The 21,305-nt window shown below is 41.7% G+C and overlaps 1 protein-coding gene across 2 annotated transcripts in view; it reads left to right on the top strand.

The window, feature by feature from the left end:
• PRUNE2 (prune homolog 2 with BCH domain) overlaps nt 1-21,305 on the top strand; it is a gene marked incomplete at both ends in the record, with an annotated part of 276,889 nt that overhangs the window by 218,229 nt on the left and 37,355 nt on the right. For both annotated transcript variants that reach the window (XM_080709115.1, XM_080709114.1), the window contains one exon: nt 19,071-19,150. In XM_080709115.1, the coding sequence (XP_080565241.1) occupies nt 19,071-19,150 (80 nt within the window). The remainder of the gene's footprint in view (nt 1-19,070; nt 19,151-21,305) is intronic.

Below are 21,305 nucleotides of genomic sequence, written 5' to 3'. Positions count from 1 at the left end.
GTAAAAATAGGTCTGGGAGTGTAGCCCGGAGGTAGAAGGGCTTCCAGGAACCCCAGTACCACCTAATAATAATAATAATAATAATAATAATAATAATATAAAAATAAAAAATAAAAATTGAAGCAACATAAAAAAGTAAATTGATAAAAGTAAAAAGATCCCTTCCTTCTCTGTATCTACTCCACATAGATTTCTACAATTAACAGTATATTCTGCTGTTTCTAGATATCATCTATAGCTAAAGCTATATACAAACATATATTTTTATTGATTCTAGGAATCGAATCCAGAGGTATTTTACCTCTAGGGTAGACCTCTAGACCTAGTGTGTGTGTGTGTGTGTGTGTGTGTGTGTGTGTGTGTGTGTGTGTTACTGGGAATTGAACCCAGAGGCATTCTCCCTCTGAGCTACACCTCCAAACCAATTTTATTTCTTATTTGGAAACAGGATCATATTAGGTTGCTGAGAGCCTCATTAAGTTGCTGAGGCTGTCCACAAACCTGTGATCCTTCTGTCTCAGCCTCCCAAGTACTAGAATTATAAGCATGAGCTACCACGCCCAGCTTATATTTTATTTTGAAATAATGTCCCGCTAAATTGCTGAGGCTGGCCTTGAATATGCAATCCTCCTGTCTTAACCTCCCAAGTAGAATTGCAGGCATGTGCTTCCATGCCCAACTATACATAAACTTTTTGGTTCTGGGGTATTGAACCTAGGGCCATTGTACTTCTGAGCTATACTGTTAGCCCTTTTTATTTTTTATTTTGAAACAGGTTCTCACTAAGTTGCTGAGGCTGTCCTTGAAACCACAATCCTTCTGGTTCAGCCTCTGAAAATTACAGGCCTGCACCTCCACACCCATCTTATAAATGTATATAATTTTACAGAAATAGCATCTTTCTAAATGTGCCACCATTATTTGACTTTTTTAAAATTTCGTACTGGGGATAAAACCTAGGGGCATTCTACTTCCAACCCTACACCCAGCCCTAATTTTCATTCTTTATTTTTAAACAGGGTCTCACTGAGTTGCAAAGGCCTCACTAAGTAGCTGAGCCTGTCCTCCTGTCTCAGCCTCCCTAATGCTGGATTGCAAGAAAGCACCACCATTGCCCTGTTCATTTCTTGATTTTTTAACTTAACATATTTTAAATATGTTTAATACCTATCAGTATATTTAAAATTTTTTTCATTGAAATACTAGTGAATTTCATGCTATATTGAATTACTCTTTTATGCACATTTAGATTATCTTTCCTATTTTTGTAAATAAAAAAAGTAAAACCTCAATTCTTTCCATTTCAAGCGCAGCCCCCCCCAAAAAAAATTTCTTTGAGTAGAAAATTTTCTTTAGTTACTGAAGAATACCTAGGGTCCAGAGCCAAGTGAAAATGGTATAACATATTTTTTTTCCCAAAGAGAAAGGCAGTTAGAAGATCTCAACAACTGGACTAGATGATTCTCTCAAGGCTTCTTAAAAGGTGCCTCACATTTACCGACCTCAACCATCCCTCTAGTCTCTGAGAGCAGAATGGGAAGGAAGGGAGGGCGGGGATTATCAGGCCCACTGCCTGGTTAGGAGTGCTGGGCACCCTTCCTGCCCCTCCAGAGCCAAGTGAGGGTTGCTCTAGAGGCATAGGTTACGTCCAGATAAGCCCACTGTACTTTGAAAATATCCTAAATCAAAAATACACCTACTAGACCTGGTCCAGCAGGCATAGCCGAGCAGCACGCTGCAGAGGCTTACTTGTTTGCAGTGGGGCTGGGAGCTGCCTCTCTCTGCCGCTGCCCAGCAGAGATGTTCACACCACGTACCGCCAGCCAGGAAGAGATCGAAGCCCAGAATCAGCAGCACAGCGTCTACTGCATGCAGATTGCTTTTGCACCATGGTAAAGTGAAAAGATCATTGAGATAAACCATCGTTAGTTGGGATGTCAGCATTTGCAGATGAAGTCTTTAGAGTGGCAATCCAGTTAAAATAAGATGATTAAAATAGACCCTAATCTGACACTGGGACATACTGGTGTCTTTATAAAAAGAGACCAGGACACACACACACACACACACACACACACACACACACACACACACGATTATTATGTGAAGCTTGAAAGGGAAGACAGTCATCTCTAAGCCAAGGAGAGGAGACTCAGAAGAAACCAATCCTGCTAAAGTCTTGCTTTTACACACTAGCCTTCTTTGGGCTTGTTGGGAAACACATTTCTCTTGGTTAACACCCCAGTTTATGGCAGCCAGAGCAGGCTAGCATACCACCCGAGTGGAGCAGGCCCCAGGCAGGGCGGTGACAGACACCGAGGACAAGGACAGGCTAGGGCTAGGCAGGTGCCAGGCAGGGGCAGCGGGGCGCTCCACGGTGCCTGAGGAGCTACCCAGGGCTGGCTGGGAGCATGAGGAGAGGTCAGCCCCCGGCTCCTCCCCACCCTCTCTGGGATCTAAGATCCCGGAGTGGGTGGGGGAGAGCCCCTCCTATCCCAACGCTGTTGTCCTTGGCTTGGAAGACTGCTTTCTATTCCGAAGAAAACAAGTGTCTGCTTCTCTTCTCCCTTCCTTCCCCCATAAGAACCTCGTCCTTTCTTAGCCAGAAAAGAACGTCCTGCCCTTTGCATCCAAGGTCCTCAAAGAGGGCACGGTAAAGGCCTCACTGGGTAAACGGCCTAATTACACGCAGGGTCATTGCGTCTCTGTAGAACTCTGTAAGAATCATCTAATACTCCCCCATCATATTTTGAAGAAGGGCTTACCTAATAATTGAAAGTTACTCATTGGAAGAGAATTTTGTTCTGTTTTGCTGTGGGGCTCAAACCCAGAGTTTCATACACGCTAAGCATGTACTTGCCCCAGCCACTTCCCTCCCCAGCTCCACTGAAAGGGAATCTTTGCTGGGCGTGGTGGCGCACGCTTGTAATCCCAGCATTTGGGAGGCTGAGATTGGAGGATCCCAGTTCTTGGCCAGCCTCAGCTAATTCGTGAGGCCCTATGCAAGTTAGTGAGACCCTGTTTCAAAATAAAGAATAAAAAATAGGGCAAGGGGTGTAGCTCGGAGGTCAAATGCCCCTGGGTTCCATCCTCAGACCTGCAAAAAAAAAAAAAGAAAGAGAATCTTTTCATTTATTATAACAAGGCACCCATCATCGCCACCCCAGCTTAAATTTTTTTTTTGGTACCAGAGATTGAGTCCAGGAACATTCTATCTCCAATCTACACTCCAGCCTTATTTTTTATTTTGAAACAAGATTTCACTAAGCTGCTGAGGCTGGCCGCAGACCTGCGATCCTCCTGTCTCACCCTCTCAAGTACTGAAGTCATAGTTGTGTGACACCACATCTTGCTCAGAGTCAAGGTTGACTATAGTCAAGGTCGAGTCTGTAGCGACAGTCCAAGGAGCGCTTTCCGGAAGAGCAGGCTGCATTCACACCTTTAAACAAGTGTGCATATCCGTAGCTGTTTATTCATCTTCACTGTTGCCTGTTCTCTAGGAGCTTTGGGGGGTGGCGGGGTGAGGGAGGAGTGGGAGGCCGACAGTCCAATCAGAAACTGTGGGAAGGTGCCTAGCATTCATGTGAGGAGCACAGGTGCCAGGGAAGCAGGGCGCCCCCTCTTCTCCTCTTAGAGGGTTCAGTGGATCTCGATGAATGAAGTCCAGGGACTAGCGGAGAGCATAGAGATATGATCGTCTATTTTAAGTCAGGGAAAGAGAGGGGACAAAGCAGCTCCCACTCACACAACGAGGGGAAGGGAGGTCTTGGAAACAGAGTGACCCAACTGGGCTCTTTAAACTTTATTGAAGGTTTCTATCTGCTCTTTTATGATTGGTCAGAATCTACTTTTGAGGAACCAGTGACTTCTACACAATTTTTTTTTTTTCAGTACTGGAGAGGGAACCCATGGGCATCCTTCTTCCAACCTACACCCCCAGCCCTATTTTTATTTTTTATTTTGAATCAGGGTCTCACTGGGTTGCAAAGGACCTCACTAAGTAGCTGAGGCTAGCAGAGAACCCTGATCCTCCTGTCTCAGCCTCCCAAATGCTGGGATTACAAGCGTGCACCACCATGTCCGGCTACTCTGCACAATTTTGATCCTTAATTTTAATGATTATTTTGTGGGCTGGTCAGGGCCCTGATTTCCTGGCACCCACCAGTCACTAACCTTTCTGCCTACCTCCCCCCAACCTCACAGACAAAGGGATGTAGATGGTCTTTTTCCTTTCTGTTCCCAGGTTAGGGCTGGACCCGGCCCAACTCTCTGGGTTAAGGTGAGACCAGGGACTGAGATGATTAAATCGAGTTATAGAAGACAACCAGATTGGCAGGGCTAAATGAAGAGAGGAAAATGAGACAGTAGGTTGGGATCAGGGGCCTCCTGAGCCCTGAACTTGGGGCAGGACGGTTTCCCTGAGGCAGTTGGAATGTTAAAAGGATTTGAAATAGAAGAGGAAGCTGGGCTTGGTGGCAATATTGGCATGTAGTCTCAATACTTGGGAGACTAAGATAGGAAGAAGCCAGACTCAGCAATTTAGCAAGGCCCTCAGCAACTTGGGGAAACCCTGTTTTGAAATAAAAAATAAAGTAGGGCTGGGAGTGAAGCTTGATGGCAGAATGCCCCTGGATTCAATGCCCAGTACATACATACATACATACATGTGGAAGATGATATCCAGGTGGGGATGGAAAGCGTAGTCAATTAATGATTTGGAGGTGGGAGAGAATAAGGTCAGAAATGGAGAAAAAGGTCAAGGGTTTCTTCAAGAGCAACCTTGAACCCAGGCGTGATCAGGAGGAATGGAGAGGAGAGGATGAGGCAAATCTGTGGGCTCGTGTGGCCAACTGGATGCAAAGGGAAAGAAAGTAAGTTCAAGCGCCATTTTAAAGCTGCTGTGCCCAGGTGGTTTGTAGAGACGCTCAGTAAATTGGGGAATATATTAGTTAGCTAGTGCTATGTAATAAATTCTCCCCAAACTTCTAAGCTTGAAACAATAGACGTTTGTGATCTTCTAGTTTTGTGTTAGGAATTGAGTAGAGGGGCTAGGTGGTTCTGGCCCAGGGTCTCTTACCAAGTTGCCCCTGCGACATCAGCCAGGGCCACAGTCGTCTGAAGGCTCGAATCGGGCAGAGAGTCTCCTTCCAGGGTGGTTGCTTCCATGGCTGTTGGCAGAAACTGTTCTGTCCTAGATTTTTATTTTTAGTTTTTGGTGCTGGGGCTGGGAGCCAGGGCTCTGTGCTAAGCATGTGCTCTACCACTAAGCGACACTCCCAGCGCCTCTTCTCTGAATTAGGAAGCCACATGGACCTCTCTCCAGAAGGCTCTTGAGTGTCCTTTCAAAATGGCAGCTGGCATCCTGCAGACGATGCAGGATGATCTCGGATCACTCTCAGGAGTGATCCGAGAGAGAAGAGGAAGCCACAAGGCCCCTGAGGCTTAGTATTAGAAGTCATACATGGTCACTTCTAGCTTATTCTGTTTTTGGAAGCAAATCCCTAAGCACTCTACACTTAAAGGAAAGAGAATTAAGCTTCATCTTTTGAAGGGGGGTGTCAAGGAATTAGGGGACATTCTTTGAAACCATCACAGAGAATGTAGGATGCATCTAATTAGTGCAGAAGATGCCACACTCCGCTTTATATAGGTTAGTTTGAAGTACAATTGAGTACTCCTGCTTGTGAACTATAATTTGCTTGAGATTGTGCCATCTGATTTAATATGTTAACAGATAAATTATTGCCTACTATAGTTGTAGAAAAAATATTAGAAGAGGATGGCATATTGCTTGCAGCAAGATGTAGAATGCTCCAAGCATTATTCCCCATTCAGAGCCAAGCATTTAATTTTTACTCAAAAACCAAAACAAATTTAAGCTTTTCTTCTGTTCTTGCTCATTGTTGCTCAGATTTTAGTATTTGTAAGATTCAAATACTCTGAAGAATTTTGTACACAAAACCACTTACGCTATGTTGTGCTGTGCTATGGCGTGGTGGAATATAACTATAATCCCAGCTACTCTGGACACTGAGGCAGGAGGATCTCAAATTTGAAGCCAGCCCTGGCAACTTAGTGGAACTTTGTCCAAAATAAAAAATAAAAAGACTGCTGATGTATCTCCGTGGAAGAGCCCTCCTGGGTTTAATCCCTTGTAGTGCCCAATCAAAAACACCTGACTTATACTGTATTCAAGAACAACTCAAGAAACTTGGAGACAGGCTTCTGTGTGTGGTTTTGTTTATTTTATTTTATTTTATTTTATTTTATTTTATTTTATTTCTTGGCTACCTGCAGAGTTTTGTAATCTGACCCTGAGTGAGGAGACTGCATTCATCCCGGTCCCCGAGAACCCACAGCTGTCTAATTTGGGGCATTTTGCAAATTCCATAGGGAAGGTGCCAGCTCCTATTGTTTGCAGTCCTTTTCTTTCCCTGTTCCCACCTCCTTCCTCCATCTCCTTTCTGCCAACTGGCTTCCAGGATGCTTGTTCCTGCTTGGCTACAGAGCTTATCTGTCCCAGGGGGCTTGAGGCTCAGCTGGGCAGGGAATTGTTGCCAAGAGCCTGTTTCATGGGCTTGACCGCAGCTTCCTGTTGTGGGACCTCTCTTCCTTGGTAGCAGCCTGATTAAGCAGAGTGTGAAACCCCAGCAAGTCGGTGTTGCCTCCCACTTTGAGCAATTTGATAAGTACCCTGGGGTTCACGGAGTGGCATGTACTGTTAGTTTCAATCTTGCAGCTACTTTATCAGGCATAAATCCTGAAATGGCAATCTTCCAACCACTGTGCTAATTCGTGTACTTAACAAAGGCTGGCAAGCACCTCATAAAAACTATTGTGTGTTTTTTATCTCCATTTCTAGAAAAGGCAGCTTTATCAGAGATGCATATCATACTTGACTTGAAGAAAGCCAGGAGAATTTGAGTGATTCTGACATAAAGGAACTTTCTATTTATATAATCAGTTTCCCCCAATAGATCAGCTAACCATCAGTATTTTTCTAAAGAACAATCAGTCCCATGTCCCCCATGCCTTGACCTGCTACCCTGCTTCTTTTGACAATATGTATATGCATATTTTAATATTGTGAGTATGATTGTTCCTGCAGAGGGGTGTCACCTGCTGCTGGGTGTACGTGCCTGTCAGGAGGCATTACCATCTAGAAATGTTATCTGTGTGTGTGCCAAGTCTTAGTCCACTGCTCATTTGCTATTAAAAAGAATCCCGCTTCAAGCAAAGCTAATTTTACAACAATCACATCCTTCCAGATTCAGTGATGCTGACATGCACAGCATAGAAAGGGCTTTATTTTGTGTCTTTTCGAAAGGCAAGAGGGTGCCTTGCACCATGTCCAAAAGTTCTGCATTCGTGTCCTTCCCTCTCGGCGGGGTCAGCACTGTGGTGCTACTGCAGCTAGCTTTATGAAGAAGCATGAACGTCAGACAAACGCAGTGTACTAATCTTTGCGGGACCCATTCTCCAACTGGAGAATTCTGTTTACGTCATTGTTCTTCATTTGGTGTGTGGCATTCGTGGTCATTAGAAAGGGGACATGGCTTATTTATTCTTTTTTCTAGCTGCACTCTTAGCTAATTAAGCCCATCTTATTTTCTACTATTTGAATTTAAGGCTATTTATTGTCCTCTAGGAACTTCTTTAGCTGCTTTCACACGTTTTGCCACATAGGACTTTATTGTTCAGTCACTTATAAGTGTGTTTCTGCCTCCATACTTTTTGTGATTGAGTTCTAGATATAAAACCCTGAAATCAGAGAATATAATGCATGTGCTGCTGACATTTGGTATCTTATGAGACATCCTATATTGTCAGTTTTGAAAAGAAAATGTGTATTTTTATTAACTGCAGATCTATTATATCAGGCTTTGTTATTCCTTTTCTTGCCGGCTTATTTATTTGGTAGCATCATGCACATGTTGAGAGTACTCTACCATAGTAGAGCGACAGCCCAGCCCCAGATCTGCCAATGTCATGTATTTCTTTTCAAATTCATTAATCGGTTCTTGAAAGGTACATTCAACCTTCCCATGAAATTCATAATTTACTAATAATTTATATTAATATTTTGTTTTATGCATTTTGAGGCTATGTTAAAAGAATATTGGCTCTGGATTGCTACATCTTTTGAAGATGTATTCCTTCTAGCACTAAATAGTAATTATTTTATTTTATGTTTTGGTACTAGGAATTGAACCTAAGCATGTTCTATCCCAGAACTTCACCCTCAGTTCTTTTTGTTTATTTATTTTTATTTTGAAACAGAGTTTCGCTTAGGTTTCTGAGGGTCACTCTAAATGGATGAGGCTGACCTTGAACTGAGATCTCTGTCTCGGCCTCCCAGTTTCTGGAATTACAGACGTACGTCACCACCTCAACCTTACAACTTTTGTTCCCATATTGCCGTTTCCACTTTGTCTGACATTGATGCTTTCTTGGGTTTAATCTTTTTCTGATGCATCTTTTTTTCTCACTGAATTGTCAGTGCTTCTGCTTCATGATGTGTTAGAAGTTTCTTTTTGCAGCAGCATGGCTACTTAGGGCTCCAGTGATATTGCCTGATATGATAAACAGCTCCAGATCTTACTGCTTTGACACAACAATGGTTTAAGAAGTATTTAATCCTTACAGTCTCTTTCCTACTGCCCTCCCCCCCCCTCTCTCTCTCATTAATGTTACTGCCAATTAAAATTGGTTTTTTTTTTTTTTATAAAAGCTTTTCTTTCAGAGGGTTGTATTTTTATTTGGTTGGCTTGTTTGTGGCACTGGGGCTTGTACCCATAGGTATTGCACTTCCAGCCCTTTTGATTTTGAAACAGAGTTTCTCTAGGTTGATGAGGGGCTCATTAAATGACTAAGGCAGGCCTCGAACCTGTTATCTTGCTCTCTCATCTTCTGAAGTACTGGAATCAAGGTGTGTTCCTCCATGCGCTGCCAGAGTTTGTTTCTTTTTTTTTTCTTCTTCTTCTTTTTTTTTTAGTCCTAAATAGATTTCCAAACTGGGTGTGGTGGTACATGCCTGTAATCCCAGTACTTTTGGAGGCTGAGACAGGAGGAGGGTCCCATGTTCCAGAAAATCCTCATCAACTTAGTGAGACCCTCAGCAACCTAGCAAGACCCTGTTTCAAAATAAAAAATAAATAGGGCTGGAGGTGTAGCTCAGGGGTATAATGCTCCTGGGTTCAATCTCAGCACCAAAACCAAAACAAAACATCATAAGCAGATTCCAGTGAATCATAGGTTAATTAATAATTAATGAATTAATCATAATTAACTAATTTAGTTTGTATATCTCCAATGGTTATAGATACATTTTTATTTCAACTTCTTGATTTTGGTTTTCTATCTCATTTAGGTAATATAAATTGAAATCTTCTTCAGTTAAAGAGTCTTGAATTCGTATAGATTGCTTTTTATTTTCTACCCAAGTTCCTAGGCTGACTGTGTTTTCCAAGGCCAGAGGACAGAGCTTTTTTATCATCCTTTTTAATTAGGGGGCAGTTCTCTAAGCGGCAGGTCTATGCTTTCTCCCAGGGGTTGGAGGTCTCCTCTACTATCATCTTTCTGATAACTCTTCATTCCTGGACCCCAAGGATTTCTCTTGATTTTTTTTTCTTTATGTACTGGGGATTGAATCCAGGAGCATTCTTCTTTCAAGCTACACCCCCAGCCCTATTTTTCTATTTTTTTTAACTTTTTTTTATTGGTGCAATGTATTCATACATCATAATGGAATTAAAGAAAAAAAAAACTTTTGTAGACATACATGCACACATTGCCCAGTCAGCCCCCACCCGATCCCCACCCCATTCCCTCCCCATCTCTCCTTCCCATGCTTGGCTTAGTGGTTGACATCTAGTATTATAGCAATTTATCCAAAATTAAAAATGATAATCTCACAGAACAGTTTCATTTGTCTGATACCAAGCTTTTGATGACATAAATATAACATTTCAATATTTCTTTTTGCTTTCTTTCTTACCAGAGAATATTTGTTTCTTTTTTTTTTTAGGTGAAACTATCATACATTTATTTATTTATTTTTCAGAAAAAAATCTATCCTAATATGGAATATGGACTCTAGATACCCAAAACGATCTCAAAAAAGAACAAAGCTGGAAGATGTATATTTTCTGATTTCAAACCATGTAAAGCTATAATAATTGAAACAGTATAGTACTGTTCTAAAGGCAGATATATAGACCATTGGAGTTAAGTAAAAGCCTAGAGATAAATTCTTCCATATATTGTCAAGTTATTTTTGACAAGGTTTCCACGAACATTTGGTGGAGGAAATAATAATCTTTTAACTAAATATTGTTGAAAAATAATAATTACATGAAAAAGAATAAAACTGGACTCTTACCTAACCCCATATACAAATATTAACTCAAATTAGATAAAAGATCTAAATATAATTCTTAAGACTATAAACTTTTAGAAGAAAATCTGGGTCATAAAACCTTACAACATTGAAATTGGCAGTGATTTCTTGGATATGATTTCAATGGCACAGGCAACAAAAGGGTATACAAACTCCCTAAAAAATAAAAAAATATTGTATATCCAAAGACAATGTAAACAGAGTTAAAAGTTACTGATAGAATGGGATAAAATATTTCCAAATGCTATATCTGAAGGTATATTAATATTCCAAATAGATATCCTAAAAATACAATTTAGAAATAGGTAAAAGACTAATATAAATAATAAATCTCCACAGATAACCAATCTTAGTTGTCTGTTGGATAGAAAATCTTGTTTCTCTGGTTCTGGTGTGTGTTACCTAATTCTACATTGTAGTTAATCTCTTTGAGTATTTTCTCTAGTGCTGGTTTTGAAGACATAAATTCCTTCAGTTTCTGTTTGTCCTGGAAGCTTCTTATTTCTCCATCTAATTTGATAGAAAGTTTTGCTGGGTAGGAAATTTTTGGCTGGAAGTTGTTTTCTTTCAGAATTGGGAATATGTTACCCCAAGCCCTTCTGGCTCTCATGACTTGGTTTGGGAAGTCTGGAGTGATTCTAATTGGTTTGCCTCTGAATGTCACTTGGCCCTTTGTTTTTGTTGCCTTTAAGATTCTCTGCTTGGCTTCCACATTGGTCATTTTGACAATTATGTGGCGTGGGGATCCTCTTCTCAGATCCTGTCTAAAGGGAGTTCTATACATTTCCTGGACCTATGTATCAACCTCTTGCTCTGTGTTTGGAAAATTTTCTGCCATTACTTCCTTGAAGAGATTGTTGATCCCTTTGTTTGACCTTCTTTTCCCTCCTCTATTCCAATTATTCCTAGGTTAGCTCTCTTAAAATAGGCCCATATTTCTTCAATGTCAGATTCCTGCTGTCGAATTTTTTTTCTAAATTAGAAACTATGCGTTCATTTTTGGAGTGATCATCTTCTAAGAGCGAGATTCTATTCTCCATGTGGTCTAATAGGTTGTTTGTACTTTGAACTGAGGCCTTTAGTTCATTAATTGCATCCTTTATCTCTTTTTGGCTCTCCCTAAATTCTTTTCGAAAGTCCTCTATTATTTCTACAGTTATTTTCCTGATTTGATCTTCTAGAAATCTCTGAATTTCTGTTTTATCGGGTTCTGATGTTGTGGGGTTGTGGGCATTCATTGCTCCATTGTTATTCCTCTTTCCCATGTTTTCAGAAGTTTGTGCCTTCTCTGGGTTCTTCTCTTGGGTCACTCTGACTTCATTTAAGGTGATCTGGATCTCGAGTCTGTGGTATCTCAGTCCCCACTACTCCTTTACTGGGTTGTATTGCAGAGTCTCAGACCCAGGGAGTCAATCGAGGCTGCTTTAGACCATGAGGGGTGCCAGGTTGGGTGTTCTCCTATGGTGTGATATCTCTGCCACCGCCACTCCCCCACTGGATCAAGTCCCTGGGAGTGCAGTACTGGGATTTCTTCTCTAGGGGCCGTAATTTGACTCACTGTTGTTGAGTGCGCTGATGGAGCTGTAGTGGACTCAGTGAATTTGCTGCTGCTGCCGCTGGTGGCAATATGGCACCGCTGTCATGCCCTCGGCCATGAGGCTGGCGTATTTTTCTCTGGTTTTGAGCTCCGCTCTGAGTCCCTGCAGGGTGTGCTGAGCCCAGCCACTGGGAGCTTTAGATGCTCCCTGAGCCAAAAAATCTGCCGAATCCCACCCGGCTGTTCCGCAGCCGCTCACTTCAGCTTGCTGTCTGCCGCTCCTCTCTGGAGCCCTGTGGGCTGTTGCGTGCTTTGGTCTGGTGCTGTCCGGTGAGCTCGCTGTTGCCGCCGGCAGTATGGTGTTGCTGCTGCTGCGTCCTCGTCCGGGAGGCCGGCATATCTTCTCTGTGGCTCTGAGCTCCGTTCTAAGTCCCCCTCCTCTTGGAGCCTGGTGCTGCAAGGGAAGATGGCGTCCGCACAGCTCCGGGCAGCGGCTCTAGCTGCAACACTGTGGTCTGGTTTCTTTCTGGTGTCTCGTTTTTCCAGTCCTCTTTTTCTCTGTCACTTGTAATTACATTTTTTGTTTCTCTGCTAATGGTGTTTTCTGGCTATGAAAGGCACTGATTTTGTGGTAATAGAGACTGGTTGTCAGCGGGCCTTGTAAGTCTCACTTTTCTCCGTTGCCATCTTCCTGGAAGTCCTATTCTTTATTTTGAAGCAGGGTCTCACTAAATCGCAGAGGGCCTTACTAAGTAGCTAAGGCTGGTCGCGAACCTGTGATCCTCCTCTCTCAGCCTTCCAAGTACTGGGATTATAAGCGTGTACCACCACACCTGGCTTTTGATTTCTTTTAAGCTCTGAAATATATGAATTTGTTGCTGTTTGGATATTCCATTTCATATGGCATTTCTGGTATTTATAAGGATACAGTGGTCCCACCTAATAGGAAGGATAAATGTTCCAAGACATTCTGTGGATGCCTGAAACCACTGGTGGCACTGAATCCTATATATGTATACTATATTTTTCTATGTATTCATAAGCAGGATAAAGTTAAGGTTATAAATTAGGCATAGTAGATTAAGAACTACAACTAATGATGATAAAATAGAACAATTATAATAATATATTGTAACAAAATTGTTTAGAGCTTACAAATTGCTTATTTCTGGGATTTCCCACTTAATATTTTTTTTCTTTCTTTTTCTTTTTCTTTTTCTTTTTCTTTTTCTTTTTCTTTTTTGGTGGTGGTACTGGGGTTCCTGGAAACCCTTCTACCTCCGGGTTATACTCCCAGACCTATTTTTATATTTTTATTTGGAAACAGGGTCTCTTAAGCCAGTGTGGCTGTCCTCGAACCTGCGCGATCCTCCTGTCTCTGCCTCCCAAGAGCGGGGATTACAAGCGTGCGCTATCATGCCCGGCTCCACTTAATATTTTCAGTCTGCAATTGGCTACAGGTAACTGGAGCCATGGAAAGTGCAACTGTGAATAGGAGGAACTTCTGCACCATCTTGGCAGACATGGCAAGGTGTAACTGTTAGTCCTTCTCCTTTACAGCAAAGAGAAAGCTGCAAAGTGAATGCTCGAGGGTCACTAACTTGCAGTTAATATCAGTATTTTATTTTACTGTATTTGACTTATATCATTACATTTGATTTATGTCATCATACACACTAGTGATACAAACCTTCCTTTAAAAGTAACTTAAATAGAATATCAACTTAATGAAACATTTTGTGGCAGGTGATAGATGACCCTGACAAAAAAACCATAAAGGTGATAGATCAATAGTAAAGTTTATAGAACACTTGAAAACATTTGTCACCTTTCTTTGCTTGTTCTTCTTTGGGGGTGTGTGCGGTATACTGGGGATTGAACTCAGGAACATTCTATCTCTGTGCTAAAACACTTGCTCTTTTCATTTTTTTGTTTTGAGGCAGCATCTCACTAAGTTTCTGTGCTATAACACTAGCTCTTTTTAATTTTTTATTTATTTTTTTTTGTTTTGAAACAGCATCTCACTAAGTTTCTGAAGGCCTCGCTAAATTGCTAAGGCTGGCCTTGAGCCTGTGGTCCTCTGGTCTCAGCCTCTCAAGTACTGGGATTTCAGACATGTGCTATCACACCTGGCTTGGTTCTCACTTATTAAAGTGTCCTTCCATGCTTTAGTGGCCTAGACAAGAAGATTGTACTGTCACAGGAGACCTGTTTGAGAATGTGGGATGTGGGTTATTCAGATTAGGAAACAAAATTTTGACCATACTCTGAGTCACGTATTCCCTTCCAAACAAACAGAAGTCAGGGGTATAGTCAGATAGGGCTGGATGATAATATGGTAACAAGTAAGCTCTAAGGTCTCACCTGAACAGAACAGAAATGAATTTGTTATTCACATACCTACCAAGCTTTAGTTGAGACCTCCGCTCGCCACAGGCGATCAGGACACAGCCTGGCAGAACGCTGAGCACAGGGGAGCAAGGCGGAGGAGGTGGCACCTCGTCGTGAGCTCTCGAGCCTTCTGTCCACTGGGACATCTGCCATGGCCACTCTTTTCACCAGCCACAGCGAGTTTCATGGCCACCCTCATTTCTAAGAAGCAGGAAAATGTAGTATTACTATGTGACCAATGGTTACAAGCCAGAAATAATGGCTGAAGAACAATAACGTTACAGCACCGACCAGCAAGGAAGCTACAGAACAGCGGGGCCACGTCCTCTAGGTGGAGACATGTAGCTAGTTCAGCCATAGCAGAATCAGACTTGTGTTTACAGCTCTTTCCACCTCTTGTTAGCTCCATTTTGTGTTGAGAAAACCCCAAATCAAACATTTGCTACCGGTGGATAAAACAAGATTACCCACCTTTAAGCTGGGCTGATTTGCTGCCTAACAGATCCTAAGAGGCTTTCAATACTGATCTTAAACCCAGGGCTCCAGCTCAGCAGTGGCTCCTTTGCCTAGCATGTCTGAGGTCCAGGTTCCATCCTGAGCACTAAAATACAAAACAAAACAAAATAAAACCCATCCTGCTTCACTGCCAACTACTCTGTTTGGTTTGGCCACTTCATTTCTACAAATATTTATGAGCCTAATGTATGAATGTGATTAAAGTATTTACAAAGAGCATGGGCTGGGTTTCTCCCACATTTGCTTCTAGGCTGTCCTGGCTCAGATTCCCCTTTGTCTCTGGGGTTTCTGCACAGATCCCCATGGCTTCTTTAATACCCACGACTTGGGACAGCCCTCCCTTCCATCAGCCCCTGGTCACGGCTTTCGGCTTCTCCCTTCCCCAGAGATGCTGCCACCGGCTTCCTACAACCTTCTTTACAGGGTTTTCTACTTTGTGCTCAGGGAGTATTGAACGGCAAAGGTTCTACTCACTAATATCAATGAGTTTGGGAAGATTTCCATACTCTGTGGAGATCTGGGAAGTTGTGAAATTATCCCTTGCCTGGGCTAACATACAAATTATAGTGACCTTAATTATGTCTTGTCTAACCATGACACATGCTTCAGCTAAACTACTGCTCTTGACATCATTTTTTTTCCAATGGGAAGTGGGAGACCCTAAACTTAAATAATATTTAATAATGTATGGTAGTTATAATTTATGTAATATATATTATACCTATTTTTCATAGTCATTGTGATGTTGGTGTTTATTATAGCCATGTAAAATCACAGAAACTGATAGCTAATCTTCTCAAAGTTAATCATCTTGTTGGTACTAACAGTAGAACCTCATATCTAGGACTTCTTCAGTTAGTCCATGATAATGCCCATAACTCGCAAGCATTAATAAAACATAGCATGCAAGCTGCTATTTTTAAACACCTTTATGTGCTCTGGCAGGCCAATAAGAATCTGATATCTCCACTTTTCTAAGGTTGACTTTTAGACAAAGAATGAGAGAAATTACATACACACGCATTTAGGGTATTCCTGGCTCACGAATTCAGTCCAGCACGTCTTGATTAGGTATTTGCTTGTTCTGACTGCTGAAGATATAGTAGTGAAGCAGACAGATGTGGTTCCTGGCCTCGAGGCATCACTTTCATGGGAGATAACAACTGTAATGGGATGAAAGGAGCCACAGTGACCACAGATAACAATGCTTTTTAGTGCTTACCCTCAGCCATTTCACATTCTCCTTTATTGGTAAGAAAACTGAGGCAGAAAAAGATAATTTGACACACAGTAATGGAGTTGAGGTCTGAATCCAGATGCTCTTAATAGCATTTTGCTTCTTTATAGATACTAGAAAGTTGATATCAGGAAAGCACACACAGATGTCACCAGAAAACAATGGGTTAGTGTAACAAAAAAAAAGTTGACAAACTACAGCAATGTGGGAAACCAGGCCTCCATCCCTCTAGGTATCAGGACTTTCAAAATTAGGGCCTACCATGGCCTCCGCCTCGTGTACCTCCTCCTCCACCTCTGTGGCTGAATAATCTGGTCTGCTTCCAGCTAGCATGGTGTGTGTCTGTTGACACAGCTTCTCTTGTTCTTGCTATACATTATTGCCGTACTCACATGCCAGCCTCTTACTCTTTTTCAGCCCTGCTGGATGAAACCCAGCACCTTGCACATGCTGGGCAAGTGCTCTACTACAGGGCACCCCAGCCTTGCTCGGGTCTTGCTGCTCTGGTACAAGTTTTATTTTTTTTTTTATTTTTTATTTTTTTGGTGGTACTGGGGTTCCTGGAAACCCTTCTACCTCCGGGTTATACTCCCAGACCTATTTATATATATATTTTTTATTTGGAAACAGGGTCTCTTATGCCAGCGCAGCTGACTTCAAACCAGCGCGGTCCTCCTGTCTCCGCCTCCCAAGCGTGGGGATTACAAGCAAGCGCCACCACACCTGGCCCAAGTTTTATTTTAAATAACACTCAGAGTCAAAGCCACAAAAAATATGTAGATAAACTCCATGTGTTACTTAGCTCTCTGTCAATGTGATAAAGTACTGGAGATAATCGTCTTAAAAGGAGAAATAAGTATTCAGGCTTGTGGTTTTAAAGGTTCCCATCCATGGTCACCTGGGCCTTTGTCAATCCTGAACGACACTTTGCTTTGGGCCTGTGGCTAGGCAGATCATCACAACAGGAGCGTGTGACAGCTCCCCTCATGGGGGCTGACTAGCAAAGAGAGGGAGAAGGGGCTGGGGTCCCAATGTCCCCTTCAGAGGCACATCCCCAATGACTTATTCATCTTCCACTAGGCCCTACCTTTTTTTTTCTGCTTCTTTTGCAGTGCTGGGGGTTGAATCCAGGGTGTTGTGTCTACTAGGAAAGTGTTATAGCACTGAGCCACATCCCGGCCCTGGGCCCCACTCTTACAAGGTTCTACAATTTTTACAATCTCCCAGTAGAACCACAGGCTGGGAACTAAGGTTTTGGCATATGGGCCTTTGGGGGGTGTTTAGGATCCAACCTGTAACACTCCCTGATGCTGTGGGTTCCTTTGTTGTTGTTTTTTTGTCACTGGAGATTGAACCCAGAGATGCTCTATATTCAAGCTACACTCCCAATCCCTTTTATTTTAAAACAGGGTCTAAGTTGCTGACAGTCTTACTAAGTTGCTAAGCTCTATCTTAATTCTACAATTCTCTTGTCTCAGCCTCCTGAGTGCTGGGATTACAGACATATGCCACCATCCCAGGCTGATGCTGTGTTTCTGAAGGGGGTCAATGGGGTGGCAGGTAAGGGTGTAGGTCCTTATGTCTCTCCAGGGGAACAGCACTGAGACACTGGAGGTATTGGCCATCATTTCAATCCACCATCCCACCTTTACCCAAAAAAGAGGTTGGTCTGTTTTGTTTCTCTCTATTCTCAGCTCATGGTTCACACTCAATACACTCTTGTTGAAAGATGAAGCAAGTGCAATTATCACTTGAGGTGTAGTTTATTTTGCCAACATAGTGCTTTACTGATATGAAAGGGATTTTATTTGGATCCTAGAGAAGTTGATCAAACTCCAAAGGCTTGGTCGACGCAGAATGACATGGAGAAACATGAGAGAGAGACAGACAGACAGAGACAGAGAGAGACACAGAGGCAGAGAGACAGAGAGACAGCTCAAATCTAGATTTAGATTAGTGTATCATGAATAGTCATCCTAGATGACTAAGTTACATGGGCTCCACTAAGAAAGAAAATATATTATTACAATAAATGAGGATTTGATGAACAAGGGTTAGAAAACAAAAAGAAGCCAGAGAAATTTATGGTCAGCCGGGTGTGGTGGCACACACTTACAATCCCAACATTTGGGAGGCTGAGACAGGAGGATCTCAGTTGACGGACAGCCTCACCTACTTAGTGAGGCCCTTTCCAACTTGGTGAGACCCTGTGTCAAAATAAAGAATAAAAAATATGGCCGGGGATGTAGCCTGGAGGCAGAATGCCCCTGGGTTTCATTCCCAGTACCATACCACAAAAAAAAAAAAAAAAAAAGGAAAGGGGGGGAAAAAAAAGAAAGAAAGAAATTTATGGTCTACAAGAGTCAACTTCCTAGAAGGGCCTATGGATTTTACCCCAACTTTCCCAGTATTTTCCCATTTCCCTACATTGTCTTACCAAGTGAGCTAATATAGATGGGCCTGGGCTGAGCACTGCGTAGAGACAGAAGCTGATAAGTTGTGACCAGAACCGTCTTCTCCAACGTATGTTTCACAATGAAGCTTTAAATGCTCAAAGAAAAAGAAAGAAAATGGCATTGGTCTTCTCAGGAATATTAAGTACTTTACTTTCATTGCCTAATCTTTCAACAACTGAATAAAATAGGCTGTATATCCCTAGAGGGTATGCTGGCCTCTGCTCATGTCCTGTTTCTGAATTTTATTTTTTTTTACCTGGAATGTATTTGTTTATGTGAGCTGATAGGAACAGCGGCTTCTGTACACAAGTACAATTGGTGTGCGCAGTGTCCATGAAATTGGTGTTCGTGGTTCTCATTATGTTAATTGCAGATACTCTTTATTCTAATATGGAGCTACCTACCAATGGAGTCAGTACACCTATTGGCTTATTTCGTAGGAGTTGAACATTTTACCCTGTCGTCTCTGGGTTTCCTTTTCAAAGAACATAAAGTTCCATGCAGCTGTTTGCACTCTGCTTTGTTTTCTTTCAGGCTGCTGTCAGAGGATGTAGGAATGGACATCCCCTTTGAGGAGGGAGTGCCAAGTCCAGACGCTGCAGACATGAGGCCTGGTGAGAGAAGCGTGTGTTCATTTCTTTTAAGTGGTATTCTGCATTCATCAAACGTTTTCAGTACTCAGCGAGAGCCATTTCCTTTGCATTCAACTTGTGACAGCAGTGATAAAAGTGAAGAGAGGGGACAAATGTCTGAGAAGAAGGTGTTGGGCTCAATTTGGTTAATTTCAGTCACTTTGAATATTGGGGCTGACTAGCTTGGGCCACATTTTATCTACTGGGCCATGGCCTTATCTCTGACATTTTCAATTTCTGTGATAACTGGCTAGTGAATACCATAATACCAAATTCTGACTCATGTCTAAGTTCACCAAATTTATACAAAATTGTGTGATTATTAAGATTGGAAATGGGATGTTAAGAATGCTGAGTATCCAACATATAAGAAACCAAGCCAGGACTAGGAACATAGCTCAGTGGTAGATATTTGTCTAGCATGCATGAGGGAGGACCTGGGTTTGATCCTCAGAACCCCAATACACAAACAAGGAAAATCACCAGGTGTAGTGGCACATGCATGTAATCCCAGCATTTGGGAGGCAGAGACAGGAGGATCACAGTTCACAGACAGCCTCACTACTACTTAGTGAGGCCCTTTGCAACTCAGTGAGAACCTGTTTCAAAATAAAGAATAAAAAATAGGGCTGGGGTAGAATAGCTCGGAGGTAGAATGCCCGTGGGTTCCATCTCCAGTACTGCAAAAATAAAAGAAAGAAAATCCTGAAACAATAAACTGATACTATTAGAATTTAAATCCAAGGCATGCAAAATAGAATTTTGAATTTTCGGTTGCAACATACATGACTGTCACTTTGCACTAGATTCACTCTCTTGGACTGCACCAACTCCAACATCATACCAAGATCCCAGACCTTGACATTATTGTCAAACCTAAAATGGGAAAGGAAGAAGGGTGATAGTTATATTCATTTTCTGTCCTTGCAGAGAAAATGCATTCTTCAAAATACTAATCATGTGACATAATACTAGTCATGAGACGTAATTATCTTTAGCTCTCCTATGGCCATGGCAACCACTGTATGTCTTTCTCACTTTTCAAGATTCACGATATACTTTTGAATTATAAAGGGACTAATGCTATGGTTAGTAGCTATAAACATATGGCTATTTAAATTAATTAAAATTAAAATGTAAAATTTCATTCTCCAATTGCACTAGCCTTAGTTTAAGTACCTACTAGCCATATATAGGACATTTCCATCACTACAAAAATTATTTTAGATACCATTGCACTAAGGATTCCTGTTATGTAGAAACTCAGTATTTTTCAAGTATATTTATTGGCCAACAGAAACATTTTTCAATTAATACATAGGACATTATATGGTATACAGTTTGGGTGATGTTGTATACAGAAAATAAAAATCTTAATAGTAAAGGAAGAGTACCAATTTCCTTATAATGAGGCCATAATTAGAATTTCAAAGTTAAAGGGTATACCCAATGGCCTTCAAAATACTTTGTGTTGGATAAACCTATCACTTCTCATTTTAGATGAAGACCTAAATAAAATAAAATAAAAATACACAAAGCAATTCTTTAAAAGATATCAACTGAGTGTCTTGTAATTAAATTCATTTCTGACACTACCTGGAGATGGTACCAGTTCCCACAAGTTAAGGGCTCAGTCCCACAAGACCACCCAAATTTAGACACCAAGATTGGATCTGTGCTTCTGGCTATAAATTGGGGTTTCTGTCCCGCTCCTAGGGTTTAATAATGTGCTAGGACAGATCACAGGACTCATAGAAGGACTTTAATTACATTTACTGGCTCACCATACAGGGTATTATAAAGGACACAGACGAGCAGTTAGACCATGAGTTGCACAGGTTTTACATTTCCTCCTTTTGATCATGACTGAAAGTAGCAATAGTCAATCAGTGGCGCATATGATGATTTTATGTAGATCTTGACCCTTGATGCTGGAAAGGCCCATGGAGGAGAGAAAGAGGCAGTTGTAGATAAAATTTTAAGGCCATATGTAGATAAAATTTTAAGGCCATATGTCAGTAACAAGGAGGCAGTCAGGGGGGTTTAGGCAATAACTTGATATACTTCATTGGAGGTTGCCTAGTGAGGAAGAGTGATTGCTTCTAGGCAATATGAGGTTATTCAGGAAGCAGAAATA

Source organism: Muscardinus avellanarius, assembly GCF_963383645.1.
Source record: "Muscardinus avellanarius genome assembly, chromosome: 13".
NCBI lineage: Eukaryota > Metazoa > Chordata > Mammalia > Rodentia > Gliridae > Muscardinus > Muscardinus avellanarius.
Note: the sequence above shows the minus strand (reverse complement) of the source record. Positions and strands in the feature narration are given on the sequence as shown.